Source organism: Elephantulus edwardii, unplaced genomic scaffold (assembly GCF_000299155.1).
Source record: "Elephantulus edwardii isolate Elephantulus edwardi_28Jun2011 unplaced genomic scaffold, EleEdw1.0 scaffold00022, whole genome shotgun sequence".
NCBI classification, from domain to species: domain Eukaryota; kingdom Metazoa; phylum Chordata; class Mammalia; order Macroscelidea; family Macroscelididae; genus Elephantulus; species Elephantulus edwardii.
The window spans coordinates 1,206,862-1,222,965 of record NW_006399772.1 but is presented as its reverse complement, the minus strand read 5'-3'; the positions used below and the strand labels follow the sequence as shown (position 1 = coordinate 1,222,965).

Sequence of the window (16,104 nt, the reverse complement as noted above, 5' to 3'; positions counted from 1 at the left end):
TCTATCCTGTGCCAATCTTATTGTCTCTGACACACCTACCTTCATTACCTCAGTCACTGAATCAATCTATCACATAGAGGGTCTTCTTCTTTTGCACTATCTCTCCACCCTCCCAAGCACAGCATTCCTCTCCAAGGTCTTATCCCTCCTTGCAACATATACAAAATATGCCACACAAAGCTTCAGAATCCTTGAGCAGCCTGGTCTCACCCTCTCTAAGATGAACAAGTTTGTCCTTCTAGCAGTCCATGGTGTATTCTATACTTTTCTACAGCAACACAGCTCAAAGACATCAATTCTCTATCATCCCTAATCATTTTCCAGCTTTCTGATGCATAACAAGTAACTACAGTGATTATGGCCTGAACAGGTGCACTTAATCTCCAGACTGACATTGATGCTCTTCAGTACTTTGGAAAATACATTACTTTATAAAGGCTAATTCTAACTCACAGCACCCTAGAGCGGGAAAAGAAGGCCTCCATATTGTTTCCAAGGCTGTGAATCTTTACAGAAGCAGACTGGCACATCTTTTTGCCCCAAGAGGTAGCTGATGAATTAAAACGATAAACCTTTACATTAGCAGATAAGTACTTTATCACTTGCACAACCAGGACCCTATGCAATTGTGAAAACTTTGGAGATAGTGGAAGGAACAGAAAAATAGGTATAAAGTTTAGGTGCAAATCTTAGTTTTGATGCTAATTAAAGGGATAGGCTTGGGTGGACAGTCCTCTTTGAATGTAATGTTCTTACAAAAATGAGGTTAGTAAATAATTTTGTGAAGAATCATTTTGCAAATCATTAATTAATTACTACTCTTGTGCTATGAGTCACCTGCAACTCGACGGCACTTAACAACAATAACATCAAGAGAGAGAGAGACAGAGAGAGAGAGAGATATCAGCTGGCCCAGCGAAGAGAAAACGATGTGACCAAGACAAAGGTGGGTGACTTTTAGTTCGTGGCCCTCTGGCCAGTCTTTCATTGTTTTTGTTCAGACATTCCTCTAGGTCGTATAGCCCTGGTGTACAAGTTGCTGTCCCACGGTCACTTGTGGTTGCTGTGAGGCCGAACACTGTGACACGGATGTGTCAAACGCGTTAATGGTTGGCTACCCAATGCGGACTGAGAGTGGGGTGGAGCTCCCCGATCAAACAAGTGTGGAAGGAGGAGTGGCATCCACTTCCATAATAGCTTGCCTCCAGAAACCCTATGAACCTGGAGAGAGGATGAAAGGCACCCAAGCGTCGAGGACTCTACTTCATAGGGTCGCCATTAGTCGCCTGCACTTAACAACAACAACTCTTGTTCATTGTCAATGAGTGTGAACTGATGCATAACTGAGCCATCACCAAGTTGTTAGAGGCTGTAAAATGCACGAGCCAGAATTTCCTGTCTCTCTCTTATGGATCTGTTGAAAGATTCCAGCTCTGGGGAACTCCGTTTGTGCCAGAGAAGACTTGTTAATTTGCAAATGAAGATCATGAGGAATTTTTCTGCAGGACCTCTGAGTGGACTCAAACTTCTAACCTTTCATTCTGCAACTGAGTATGTTAACTGCTTACACCACCCAGAGGGTTTATTATTTATCTCCATCAAAACCCATGGAATTGTAAGCTCAAAGAGGACAGGATGTTGTTTTCTCTGTTTTGTTTATTGATATATCCCTATCTCCTAGAATAGTCTTAGTGTGTATGTACTTACTATATACTTATGAGATACATGTCCAGTGGAAGAAGTGGTGAGATTGGCATTGCCGTAGGCATGGAGAGGAGTGGACAAACATGAGTGATGTGTAGGAGACAGAAATGTCAGGATTTGATGAGTATGATACAGAATGTAACATGATACAGATGAGGAAAATGAGTTGTCTTGGGAGACTGAGAAATGTAAACAGAGGAAAGCTAGGAAAATCAGGTCAGCCTGGGAGTTTAAGGAAGGATTCATCCTGGGGATGGAAGAGCGAGCTCCACTGAAGGAAATTCCATTGGCCATAGTGGCACAGGAACCAATGAAATAGCACATTAAATACTGTTCTTCAATTGTTTCAAGAACACTCTCCACTTTTTCTCCTGAGTTAGCTGCCTTTTTCCTCCTTTCTTCTGACCAGCACATAGTGAAATGCACAGCTGTTTCTTCACTGAGATGGTCACTGTAAGTCACAAGCACAAATTTACTAATAATTCTACTATCAAGTGGCTAAATTTTCCTGTCCTTGAATATTGAATTGGCTTTGTGATTCACTCCTAAACAAAAACATAGGATGGAAATAACACTGAGTGGTTGCAAAATGTTAAGTCATAAACAGGAGAAAAGGCCTCTTTCTGGCTCTCTACTGGAACCTACATGAGCTGGAGAAATCACGCAGAGAGACACCACCACCAGTTGCCATTAAATGGATTCGCACTCACAGCGACCCCATCTGTTATCCAGCAGAACTGTTGCCTGGAAGTTTCTTGGTTGTAATCTTTATGGGAGCATTTTGCAGGAATTGCTCTCAGAGTGCTTCTGACTGGGTTCAACTCCCCAGAAGTTGGGTATGAACAGCGACACAGAGAGACCATGAGGGATCACATAGAATCAGAGAAATGCCTGCAGAACATGAGTATTCCAGTCTCTAGCTGTAGTAGACTTTCCAGCAAGTTTCTACATATGAATAAAGAAACCTTGATATTATTCCAGCCTCAACCTCCTTCTATGTGTAAGGAAAACAGATCTTTAGAGGAAATGCCTAACTAAGCTTGGTCAACATCAGAACCTTAACAGAGAAGGAGAGCAAATGATTGTGGTTATTTTATGCCACTAAATTTGCAATAGTTTAATATGTTGTTGTTGTTGTGTGTACTGTGAAGTCAGGACTGACTCTGCTGACCTTCCAGGAAGTTTTCAGAGGTGGTAAATCACACAGGAGTCAATTGCCCATCTTTCTTATGCATAACAGCTGTTCAATTCAAACCACCTGTCTTTTCCTTACCACTACTAGGCCACCAGCTGAAAGTGAGGAGAACTTGAAGTACTTACTTCAGAAGGTTGAATACTGCAGCCTTCAATCAGAATTGCATCTCAAAGTCAAGAAAATAAAAATTGATTTAATCCACAACCAATACCCTTTGTACGAACAGTCAGGAAATCAGGAGATGTATCGTAATGGGGACGTCTGCTGTCAAGGACCTCTCCAAATGATGCCATTTTGAGGACTACGGTGCAGCTGATTCAGACTATGGTCTTTTCCGTCACTTGGTATGAATCTGAGAGCTGGACAATGACTAAGGATGACAGAAGAATTGATGCATTTGAGCTGTGGTGTCAGAGAAGAGTGTGCATATTTCATGGACTGCCAAAAGAGCAAATAGATATGTCCTTGAGAAATTGCAGCCAGAGTGTTTCTTGGAGGCAAAGAGGGTGAAACTTTATCTTACATACTTTCGGCATGTTGCCGGGAGAGGCTAGTCTCTGGCAAGGACTTGGTTTGGGGAAGGTGGAAAGATGGTGAAGGAGAGGAAGATTCTAAACCAGGTGGGTTGACAAAATGACTCACTGCAGCAACGGGCTTGAGTGTGAGAGACAAGGATCACACAGGAGAGGACAGTGTTGTTAGGTTGGTTGTTCATCCTGTCACTATAAGTTGCACTCTACTTGACAGCACCTAACAACAACAAAGGCCACCGGAGCTCCCCTGTTTGATGTTGAGTCAAAGTATGTGCTGAGTCAAGTAGGCCTCATAGCAAGCTTATGAACAATAGACTGATATTTAGCAAACTGGGACATAGGACGGCTTCTGTTTACCTTTTAGCCTTCCACGGGTTATTTCTGCTGATAATTTCCTAACCTGTCCTTACTCACATCAGCCACCTAGATACAAACAGTTTTCTTTCCTATGTGTACTTAAAATATCTTTTATTATCCTCTAGTAGCATATTTATCACACGAGAAGAGTTGTCTGTTTCTCCCATGAAAGTCTCGGAAAGCACACAATATAGAAGGAATTAAAAAAAATTATTGTCAAGAAATGTTTAAAACCAAAACACATTTGATCTCCTTGAGGAATAAATTTATGAGCAAAAAAAAAGTGAGAAACACCACCAGATATAAAGAAGTAATATATTTTACCTGAAGAAAATAGAATCATATTCGCTTTCCCTTTTAGTTTCTGAGTGCTACTGTAACAGAATTTTTTCTGCAAGGGAGCTGGGGAGGTGCTATAAGAAACTGAAATTTCTTTTCTTCCAGTTCTGAAGGCAAGACCTTTGAATACAGGGATCCACCTCTAGAATACTCTAGATAAAGCATTTGTCCCTTTCAGCTTCTCTTCCTCTGTTCTTAGTGAGATCTGTGCTGTCTCCTTTTTTTTCTTTTAGATTTCAAGGATGAATGGCTTCAAACATGCTGATTTGACCTGATAAGAGCCCATAAACAAAATGAAAAAAAAAAACTGTTTCCAGTTGGATTACATCCACATGTATATCCCTTGAGTTCAAGTCAATTTTGACTCACTGCATTCCAACAGGCCAGAATAGAGCTGCCACTGAGGATTTCCAAGACTGTACTTTTCACTGAAGCCAACTGCCATGTCTTCCTCCTGTGGAACAGCTGGTGGGTTTGAACTGCAGACCATTTGTTTAGCAGCTCAGTTCTCAACCCCCATGGCACCATGGCTCCTGTGCAAATGTTAGGGGTTAAGATTCCAGCGTATATTTGGGAGGGGTGTCACAGAACAATCTAGAATAACCTCTTGCTTCGATCCCACAATGATTAGATGCACATAATGTGCAGGCGTGTCTTACCTGAGTTGACCTACAAGTCTGGCAGAAACTTCGAATCCTTCATCTGGAGACACTCCTTAAAGAGTGCCTGCTTGGCTTTGATGCACTTATGAAGCATGATCCAGGGGAGGCACAGATGGTGATTAACACTGAAAACATTAAACAGAAGAAGGATTCCAAATGTACCCAATTAATTAAAGCATATTTATTGAATATCTGTTATATACTTGGAACTATGCTATTTACTATGGGAGAAATGGAAGAATTTATAAGCTCAGGTCTCTGCCTTCAAGGAAGTAATCATCTAGTTAGTGAGATAATACAAAGTAATGTAATAAAATAGGAAATAAATGACTTAATTGAGCATATCAAGATCTAATATCACCCAGCAGGAAATGAGCTATGTAAATAAGTATACAACGCTCTGTTCATCTTCTCAAACTTGGGGCCTTTAACACAAACAGATTCTGTGAAAACTACAGCCAGAGAGCTCCGTGGAGGCAAAGTTGATGAGGCTTTGTTTCTCACACTTTGGGCATGTTGCTAGGAGAGCTATTCCTTAGAGATACGGATGGTCAGCGTAAGAGAGGAAGGCCCTCAATGAGATAGACTGACCAAGTGACTGCAGCAATGGGTTCAAGAGGGTCAGAGATGGTGAGAAAAGCACAGGCTAGGACAGTGTTGGTCTGTTGTCCGTGGAGTTGCAATGAGCATACCTGACTCAATGACATTAAACACCATCTGGTGGTACAGGCTCCATTGTGTTCTGCTGCCACCCAAAAGACTTCATGTCTCCCACGGTGTTAACCCACAAGCCGCTTCTCAGAGGAATGATAGGCAGTCTCCTCCCATTAATATCAACAACCATGAAAAACCAATAGAGGGTTGCATGGAGTAGGAGTCAAATCAATGGCAGTGGGTGTATGAGTGATAAGTACCCTGGGGGTGCAGTAGTTATTAATTCAAATGGTGGTGGTTTGAACCACACAGCAGCTCTGCAGAGGAAAAATTTGGTAATTTGCTCCTATAATAATAAGAGAGCTCAGATGCCTAGTGTAAAGAAGCTGCTCTGCAATCCAGAAGGCACGTGGTTCAAATCCACCAACTGTTCTGGGGTAAAAGGATGGACAATATCTTCCCATGTGATTAACCACTTCTGAAAACCCACTGTGATTAACCACTTCTGAAAACCCACTGAAGGGTCAGCTATGCATTAAATCTAACTCGACAGTATATAACAACAATAATTATGATAACTTAGAAAAATCATCCAGGTGTTTACAATTCACTAAACAGCACTTTTGTGAGTTGAACTTGACTAGGAGGCACTTAGAAATGCAACAATAAGAACTGTACTAATTTGAAATGCTGTAATGACTGCTGATACTTGTATTTTAATAATATACTAACAAATAATAAATACATGCTACAAATCAGAACTCCCTATTTGATTTTTAATTAAGATAGTAAAAATAGATGTGATCTACTATGAGACCTAAGAGGGATATTTATTCATTGGTCTCCCTCATATAGCGTATTATTGTTGTTGTTATGTGCCATCGAGTCACTTGCGACTTATAATGACCCTTAAACAATAGCCTTAAAACATGCTCTATCCTGTGCCAATCTTATTGTCTCTTACACAACTATCCTCATTATCCCAGTCACTGAATCAATCTGTCTCATCAATGGTCTTCCCCTCCTGGGCTGTCCCTCCACCCTCCCAAGCATGAAATCCCTCTCCAAGGACTGGTCCCTCCTTGCAACATGTCCAAAGTATGTCAGATGAAACCACAGAATCCTAGCCTCAAAGGAACTGCCTTGTTCACCCTCTCCAGGATGAACCTGTTTGTTCTGCTGGCAGTCCATGGTATATTCGATACTTTTCTCCAGCACCATAAATCAAAGTCGTCAGTTTTCTATCATCCTTAGTCATTGTCCAGCTTTCCGATGCATAGCATGCAAAGATTATGGCCTAGATTAGGCACATCTTAGTCTCTAGACTGATGTCATTGATCTTCAGTACTCTGGAGAAGTCCTTGACAGCAGAATTTCCCAATGTAATTTGTCTTTTGATACCAAGACTGCTGATACCAAGAGCGTTGATTGTGGAGCCAAGCAAACTAAAGATGTTAACAATCTCAATCCCTTCATCTATCATTATGCTGCCAATCATCCTAGTGATGGGAATCTTTGTTTTTTAGATGTTGAGCTTCAGCTCGTATTGAAGGCTGCAGTCCCTGACTTCCGTAGCAAGCACTTCAAGCCCTCCTCCATTTCAGCAAACAGGGTTGTGTTATCTACATAATATAGGTTGTTAGGAGTATTCCTCTGATCCTGATGCCACATTCCTCCTCATAGAGCACAAGCATCTGGACGATCTGTTCTGCTTATAGATTGAAAAGTTATGGAGGTAGAACACACCCCTAGTTTACACCTTCTTGATTCTGAACCATGCAGTGTTTAGTTGCTCTGTTCTGATGACTGCCTCCTCGTCCAAGCATAGGTTTTACATAAGCACAATCAAATGTTCTGAGTTTCCTGTTCTTTTCTGAGTTAGTCACAGTTTGTTGTGATCCACAGAGTCAAATACCTTTGCATAGTCAGTGAAACACAGGCATTCCTCTGGTACTCCCTGCTTTCAGCCAAAATCCATGTGACATTAGCTTTAATATCCCTAGAGCACAGTCTATTCTAAACTCGGCCTGCACATCTGGCAGTTCTCTGTGGATGTACTGTTCCAGTTGTTTTTGGATAATTTTTAGCAGAATCTTGCTTGCATGTGATACTAATGATATTGTTATATCATTTCTACATTTTAGGTCTTCCATGATGGTTTTTAATGTTTGATTTTTAAGTAACCAATCGGAAACACTTTTGGAAATTTGACTCTTTATCAAGTAAAACGTTTATAGAATTTCCAAAGGCATGTTATTTAGGAAGTGGATGCCACTCCTGCTTCCCAAGGGCCACGTAGGGATGGCCATATCTGGCCTTGACCAACTTCACAGAAGGAAGTTATTGCACTTCAACAACACAAAATCCATTCCATGAAGTCAGACATGTCCCCCACACTGCCACATCTCTTTCTCATCTCAGCAACAATCACACTGGTTTACTAGGTCCAAAATCTGATGTGATAGCTCACCGACCACACAGACAGAACCATATTGGGGACATTAAAACATTATAATCCAGGTTAGTAGCAGACTACAGTCAGGACAGCTTCTAAAATGTGCTTGCACACACCTTGACCTTGAGCCTTCTCAACCTTGAACCTCCTAGGCCTTGAGCCTTGCAATAACTTAAGGCCAGTCTTATAAAGTTCTCAGTCTTGCCAATATTGGCTCACCGCCCCCCCCCCCCATGTCAAGTTATCTAATTAGCTTGGGTAAAGGCTTTTTGCCATCCCCCACTCCCAGTTGTCCAACTTGGGCAAAGGCTCTTATCTTAGCTCTGGTTCTATCCATGGGGGGATGGTAGCTGCTAGCTCCAGCCCACATCAGATCTTTCTGATCCTTTGTTTTGGCTATGGTGGTTGATGCTGCGTAGGTATTGTTGTTGTTGTTGCTGCTGCTGCTTAGAGTTGGAACTGACCCATAGCTGACCATTCACTGGGTTTTCAGAGGCAGTTAATCAAAAGGAAGGAGATTGCCCATCCTTCTCCTTCAGAGCAGATGATGGCCTCATACCTTGTGTCTCTGGGATTGCAGTACAATTTCTTGCTACTTGGCCACAAGAGCGCCTATGTGTAGCTTGGTCCATAGGTGTAGCTGGAGAAAGAATGTCTGGTCCTGAAGGGCATCCTTCGTTTTCTCACTTCATATTCTTTTTTCCTTCTTCCTTGGTGAGGAAGATCGAATCTATTGTAAGAGGCACTCAGTTATTGGCAAGACTAGCCAATCTTCTGGTAGATTGATGAGTCTGGCCCCCAACCCCCTGTGGAATGGTGAGATAGCCAACCCCCTTGTTGACAAGCTAATGTACCATGTTTGCCTAATACCGCCCATCCACATGGCACAGTCAAGTTCAGTAGCTAGAAAAGTCATATGGGAAGACAAATTCCACAGGCTCACAGAGCACACACAGAAGCATATTGAGGATGTCAAAAGTTCTAATACAAATTAGTAGCAGAATACAGTCAGGACAGCTTCTGAAATGTGCTTCCAAGTGCCTCGGCCTTGCGGCTGAAGGCCATTGTGACAAAGTTTTCAGTTCTGCGAGTTATGCCTCTCTACTCCCCAGTCCTCCAACAATCTTCAGCAAAAGGCTCTTAGTTCCACTTTTGTGGCAAAACAGTGCCAAGGTTCACTCTGTCTAATGTTAGGTCTTTGGCTTTATTCAGTGGCTGCTATGGCTCTTGCTCCCACAGGCCTTTGGCTGGTTGGCGCAAGAATCTCTTATCCTGAGGATGAATTGCATCCCCTTGCTAATTCTTTAGATTCCTCACATTCTACTGCTGGGCTGGCTCAATTTCATGGTGAGACTAGCCAATCTTCTTGTGGATTGGTGACCCTGGCCAATCCTTCTGTTGATAGGCTAAGACAGGCTATTCACATATTCCTGCCAATCCAGTGAATAGGAAAATGATTTTGAATAATAAACCCTCAATACTATCATGGGGGGACAAACACAAGAACATTGGAAATCACAATATATTATAACTGTATTGGCCAAGGCAGGACGGAAAGCAACAGAAACACTCAGATAGGGTGAACTGGAAAATCTATGGAGTGCACCTTCTTCCTAAACAAGATGCCTCTCTAAGTTTGAGAAATGACGATAGTTGTAGAAAGGCTTCAGGTCTTTTGTTCATAGGGTGCTATGAGTCTTCCTTGACTAGACAGCAATCAACAACAACAACATCCAGAATATTGGTTATTAATAAAATAAAAGTGAATTATAAGCAGAAATAATGTCACCTGAAAATGTTTGATTAAAAAAAAAAGATCTAATGGTGAAAGTAAAGCAATCTATATTTGTTCCCATTCCAAGGAAGGGTGACCCAACAGAGTGTGGAAACTATAGAACAATATCATTGATTTAACATGCAAGCAAGATTCTACTGAAGATTATCCAAAGACGACTGGAACAGCACATCAGCAGAGAACTGCCCAGGGTCCAGGCTGGGTTTAGAAGGGGTCATGGTACCAGGGATATTGTAGCTGATGTTAGATGGATCTTAGCTGAAAGCAGGGAATACCAGAGGAATGTCTATCTGTGTTTAATTGACTATGCAAAGACATTTGACTGTGTGGATCATAACAAACTGTGGTTGACTCTGAGAAGAATGGGAATCCGAGAACACTTGATCATGCTAATGCAAAACCTGTACTTGGACCAAGAGGCAGTTGTCAGAACAGAGCAAGGAAACACTGCATGGTTCAAAATTGAGAAGGGCATATACCAGGGATGTGTCCTGTCTCCATACCTTTTCAATCTGTATGCAGAACAAATTATGTGGGAGGCTGGGCTCTATGAGGAGAAATGTGGGATCAAGATTGGTGGAAGATCTAGCAACAATCTGCGTTATGCAGATGACACAACCATGCTTGCTAAAACTGAGGAGGACCTCAAGTGTTTGCTGCAGAGGGTCAAGGAATGCAACCTTCAATATAGATTGAGGCTCAATGTCAAGAAGACAAAGATTCTCACCACTGGACCAATTGGCAGCCTCAGGATGGATGGTGAATTGTTTATAGCTTTAGTTTGCTTGGATCCACAGTCAACACTCTTGGCACCAGTAGCTGATAAATTAAAAGACATATTGGAATTGGAAAGTCTGCTCTTAGGGACCTTTCCAAAGTTCTGAAGAGCAATGGTGTCTCTCTGGAGACTAAGGTACGTCTGACAATCACTTGTTATGCATCAGAGAGTTGGACAATGACCAAGGAGGATAGAAGGAGAATTGACGCCTTTGAGCTGTGGTGTTGGAGAAGTGTATTGAATGTACCATGGACTGCTAGAAAAACAAACAGATTCATCCTAGAGAGGGTTAAACCAGGCGGCTCCTTGGAGGCAAGGATTCTGAGGCTTCGTCTAACATACTTTGCACCTGTTGTAAGGAGATACCGGTCCTTGGCGAGGGACATCATGCTTGGGAGGGTGGAGGGACAGCACAGGAGGGGAAGACCCCCTATGAGGTGGATTGATTCAGTGACTGGGGTAATCGAGATGGGTGTATCGGAGACAGTGTGATTGGTACAGGGCAGAGCAGAGTTTAGGGTTGTTGTATATAGGGTCACTATGAGTCGCAGGTGACTACACGGCACATAACAGCAACAACAACAATGGTGAAACAAATTTTTATGTGGCCAAATTCTGAAAGACAAATTGGTGTTTGGCAAGATTTAAAGTAGAATGGTAGACCAGAAAGCATTTTTAAAGAAGGTTTAAGAAGTACCTGATTTTCTGAGGTAAAATGTCAGGCACTGAATGGTTTTAAGAGGAGAATGATGTTAGTCAATGTTATTTTAACAAAACCATTCTGTTTCTTGGGTATAGTATGATTCGAAAATGTTATAAAAATCTTGGTGAGAGATATACATGATTTGAATTAAGACCGATGCATTTCAATATTATTAAAGAAATATTAATTGTAAGACGTAAGAAAATCTTTATTTGGGTGGGTGGACAGATTGATGGACAGATTTGCCAGTCATAAAATGTGCCAATCATAGGTTATTCCAATCACTTTATTGGATGTACAACAAAGAAGTGGATATGATTTTGGTTGGTAGAGTGATATTTTCAGCTTTAGAAGAAGTATCTGGGAACAGTGGTCATTTCTAGTTAAGGTTATACTTTTCATGCTAATAGCAAGTATTTACAAATGTTGAAACTGTGATAAATACTGCTGACATATCTGTTACAGATTTCTATTTATCATCACCAAGCAGCTCAGCCAGTATTTGAATTCTTAGGACTGAATCCTTCATGCACATGTAATTGACTCCAGCCCCTCTCCTAGGAGATCTGAGGCCTCCTTTGGATCCCTACTCTCTGATGGTCCCTCTGTGGAATATTTGCACATCACATACCTCACTGTCAGCCACACCCTCTTGGATGTTTTTCCTCCTGACTTCCATGTGATGCTGTCAACCTCTTCATCTCTAGAGTCACTGCTCTCCTGCAATCTTGCATCTGGTTGAGGGACTTAGGGAGTCAAGCCTAGAATTCCTGGATAACTATTATTGCCAAATGGGATTAGCATTTGGGTTGAACTAACAGTGTTTGCAGGTTTTCTGAACTGAGAAGTGTTGTGTCCTCAGGAGTGTCCAGCAATGAAGAACAAATTCTAAATCTGCAAGCCAAGGACTACGCCTTCTTCAACACTTAGCTAGAATTTAGAGTTCATAATTTCCGCAATTTATTCTCTTGCACAAGAACCTTGTCTTTATTTTAATGATTGCTAGAGATAATAATATTTAATTTGATTTGAAGAATCCAGCCATGTCAGAGGATTTAAAAATATGCGTAAACAATCTTAAGGAAATGTAAAAAAAAGCCTTCTGAATTTGCAAAACTGTTTTTCTTTTTTAAAATTTTTGCTTAGATTTTAAATCCCTAGCATGTAATATTAGAAAAACTATTTACAAGGAATTGATGCCTTGAGTTGTGGTATTGGAGAAGAGCGATGAACACCCCATGGACTGCCAAAAGAACAAATATGTTTTGGAGAGGGTGCATCCAGAGTGCTCTGTGGAGGCAAAGATGATGAGGATTCACCTCACATACTTCAGAGGGGGTAGGAGTGGCTGTTCCTTTGAAGAGGGACATGATGCTTGAATAGGTGGAGGCTCGGTGAAGGAGAGGAAGATCCTTGGATGGACCTATTGATACAGTGACTGCTACGTTGGGCTCTAAAGTGTCAGGAAGTGTGAGGGTGACACAGGATAGGACAGGGTTCAGATCTGTTGTCCATGGGGTCTCTGTTGACCATACTCTACTCAGTGGCATCTAACAACAACAACAACATTTCCAAGGAATGTTAATATTATTTACCAAAAAAAGTAAAAAATAAAGTAGAGTTTAAGAATAATAAGGGAGCAAATCTTGACAGGGTATAACAGGCTGTGTTATAGAATAATTCTCTTATCATTAAACAACTGGAAAGTGTGAGGAAGATTCAAGAAGACAGCATTTCTTGACAAATGTCTGAGGCAATCAGTGTTCTGTTAAATACAACTTGAAAAATGCTCATCTAAGGGTATTACCATTGACAAATAATGCAGTGTATGTATATCCGTGAGCTTTCAAATTGCTGGTTGTTTTGATTGGTTATAGCTCCAAGATCAAGGCAGACTACTGTCTGAATGATGCTTTCATATTCTTGTAGACTCTGGTGGAATAGAGTATCTAAATAGTTGATTGAGTGCATCAGTACATGAGTACAATAAGCATCAATCAATTAAACACCAATTCCTGCATTTAGTCCAAATGGAAAGCAAAGGAAAATGAAAACTCCTTGTCCCTACCCAACACTTCAGTTACTTCACATTTCATCACAATAACCCATATATTATGACATTTTAAAAAGCAAGATATGGCATAGGGAAACAGCTGAGTAAATAAAACAAGTAATCTATTCTTGAAAAATAAGAAGTGAGAATTTTTTATCCAGTAGTCAGATTTTCTAAATATACTTCCACAATCAGCTGATATATTAGAGATGTTGAGTGTACAAGTATATCATGGTGAATTTTCTCCTTCCACTAGCATGGTTAAGAATGATGCAACCTATGATTGTTGTTGTTATTTGTCATAGAGTTGCCTGTGACTCATAGTGACACTATGTACAACAGCCCTAAACCCTGCTCTATCCCACGCCAACATTATGGTCTCTGATACTACCCCCCATTACCCCAATCACTGAATCAATCCACTTAATCGAAGTCCTTCTCTCCTGTGTAGTGCTTCCACCCTCCCAACCATGATGTCGCTCTCTAGGGACCAGTCGCTCCTTGCAACATGTCCAAAATATGTTAGATGAAGCTTGAGAATACTTGTCTCCAAGGAGCAGCCTGGTCTTACCCTCTCTAATATGAACAAGTTTGTTCTCCTAGCAGTCTATGGTATATTCAATATTCTCCTCCAGCACCACAGCTCAAAGGCTCTCAACGTTCTCAAAGCTCAAAGTTCTCCTTCTATCATCCTATGGAGCAAAAAAGAAAAGGTAAAAAAGTTTCTGCCATCCTTCTTGTAGTCACTGGATGAGTGTCAGAGGAGAGTAGAGGGAGGAATTTTCACCTTTTCATCTCTACTTGTGACCCACTTCTTGGGAGTAGGCACTGACACACAGTGTCACCTTCCACCAAGTTTCCAAAGCCGTAAATCTTAGAGGAGAGATCTATCCATCTTTCTCCATGGAGTAGCTGGTGCACTTGAACTGCTGACCCTTTGGTTAGTGTTAAAACCTTATCTACCTGTAAAGAAGCTAGTAATGTTTAAAAATAGAAGTATCACATTAGTCTATGGTTTGGAAAAAATAGCTTGAGAGTATACTAACAATATTATCTCTGTACTTGTGCACTATTGTTTCAGGACCTCTCTGTTGGTACTAATGATTTATACTGAGTATAATTGTGTTTTTAACAGAGGTGACTCAAAACAGAACTTATTGCTGCAGATTTACTAAAATAAAACCTTAAACTCATCATCCTCAAGTCAGAACTTCCAGAGGGTTTTCTGAAGCTAAAAATTACATATTGTTTGCTTCAAAATGGATAATATTTTAACATCAAATTTCTTTTCTGCAAATGGAGCCAATAATCTGAGTAGAATTTGCAAAGCTAGACTTTTGTACATCAGGACCACAGAATGATTCATCAACAACCTGCATTATCCAGATGACACAGTCTTGGTAACTGAAAATGAGGGGGGCCCAAAATGCTTGCTGCACAAGATCAAAGACTAAAGCCTTTAATAAGGATTACATCTCATCATAAACAAAATTTTTCAGTACTGATCAAAAGACAACAGTATTTTAGATGGAGAAAAGATTCAAATTGTTAGCCATTTCATCTTAGTTGGATCCACAATCAATACCTTTTATATCTGTAGTCAAGAATTCAAAAGACATGTTGCATTGGGAAAAATCTGCTGCCAAGGATCTCTCCTGCATGATAAAGAGCAATGATGTCAGTTTAAAGACTGAAGCCATCATCTTTTCAATTACACTGTGCATCCAAAAACTGAACAATGAATAAGGATGAAAGAAGAGTCAATGCCTTTGTGTTGTGGTCTTGGAGAATAGTACTGAATATCCCATGAACTATCAAAAGAACACACACACAAAATCTGTCTTGGAGAAAGTGCAGATGATAAAACATTATCTCACATACGTTGGGCATGTTGGTAGAAGGAGTCAATTCCCAGAAAAGAACGTTATGCTTGGAAAGGCGAAGCGTACGTATAAGAGAGGAAGAATCTCATCAAGGTGGATTGACACAGTGACTGTAACAATGTGCTCAAGTATCTTAGAGATGTTGAGGTTGCCACAGGATAGGGCAAAGCTCAGATACATGGTTCATAGGATCATTATGAGTAGTAGTTGACTTGAAGGCACATAAAAACAAAGGGATGTCTAACCCTGACTCTTGCCAAGCTTCCTTTTTTGCTGTGAGATTAGTGAAAGTCACACTCTATACTGGGTAGGCATTGGCTGTGCAATTTTAACATATGCTTACATTCCTAACATATTTCAAAAACACCCTATAGAGTTTGAAAATGCTCCTGCATCTGTGCCTAAGAAGATCTTCAATGTATCTGTTCTTTGTACTTAAAGTATTCTCTCCTTTTGTAAGAGATCTATGCATAAAAAACAAAACAAAACAAAAAACAAAAAAACGCCATCTGGCAAGTATTCACCTCAAGTTTTTTAGTAGATTGGGAACACTGCTGCATGGTGACAGCTTGAATGAGTACAAATCTACCCAGTGGTCACTAACTGCCACCAAAATGCTAAATCACTTTCAGCTTCGAGGAGGCATATGTGTTGGGATGGGTCCTGCTCAGGTTGTCAGTTTTAGTTGAACTCCAGAATGAATCAGGGCTTAAGCCAACTCTTAATAAATACACCAGATTTTAGCATCTGGTGGGAGGCTGATCCAAAACAAATTATATGATCCACATAACAATGTATCTCTGCTGTGGTCATCTGATTCCTGAGCAGTGACCATTCCCTGGATGTGTAGGACAAACTTTTAACCCAGCAAATGACAGTTTAGAAAACAACAGCTGCATAGCCCTTTCACCAGTGGACCCATAAAAACGCAAGTAAAATGAATTGTGTTTACAGTGACATTAGCACTTTAAAACAGTTGTTTCTATTAGTCTG

At 40.8% G+C, this 16,104-nt stretch overlaps 1 protein-coding gene across 1 annotated transcript in view; it reads left to right on the top strand.

Annotated features, from left to right (window-relative positions):
* The window catches only part of LOC102857892 (ATP-binding cassette sub-family F member 2-like), a 19,537-nt gene extending 3,987 nt beyond the window's left edge, over window positions 1-15,550 (top strand). The window contains exon 2 of the mRNA XM_006882675.1: window positions 15,486-15,550. Within this exon, the coding sequence (XP_006882737.1) occupies window positions 15,486-15,550 (65 nt within the window). The remainder of the gene's footprint in view (window positions 1-15,485) is intronic.
* The last annotated feature ends 554 nt before the right edge of the window (window positions 15,551-16,104 follow it).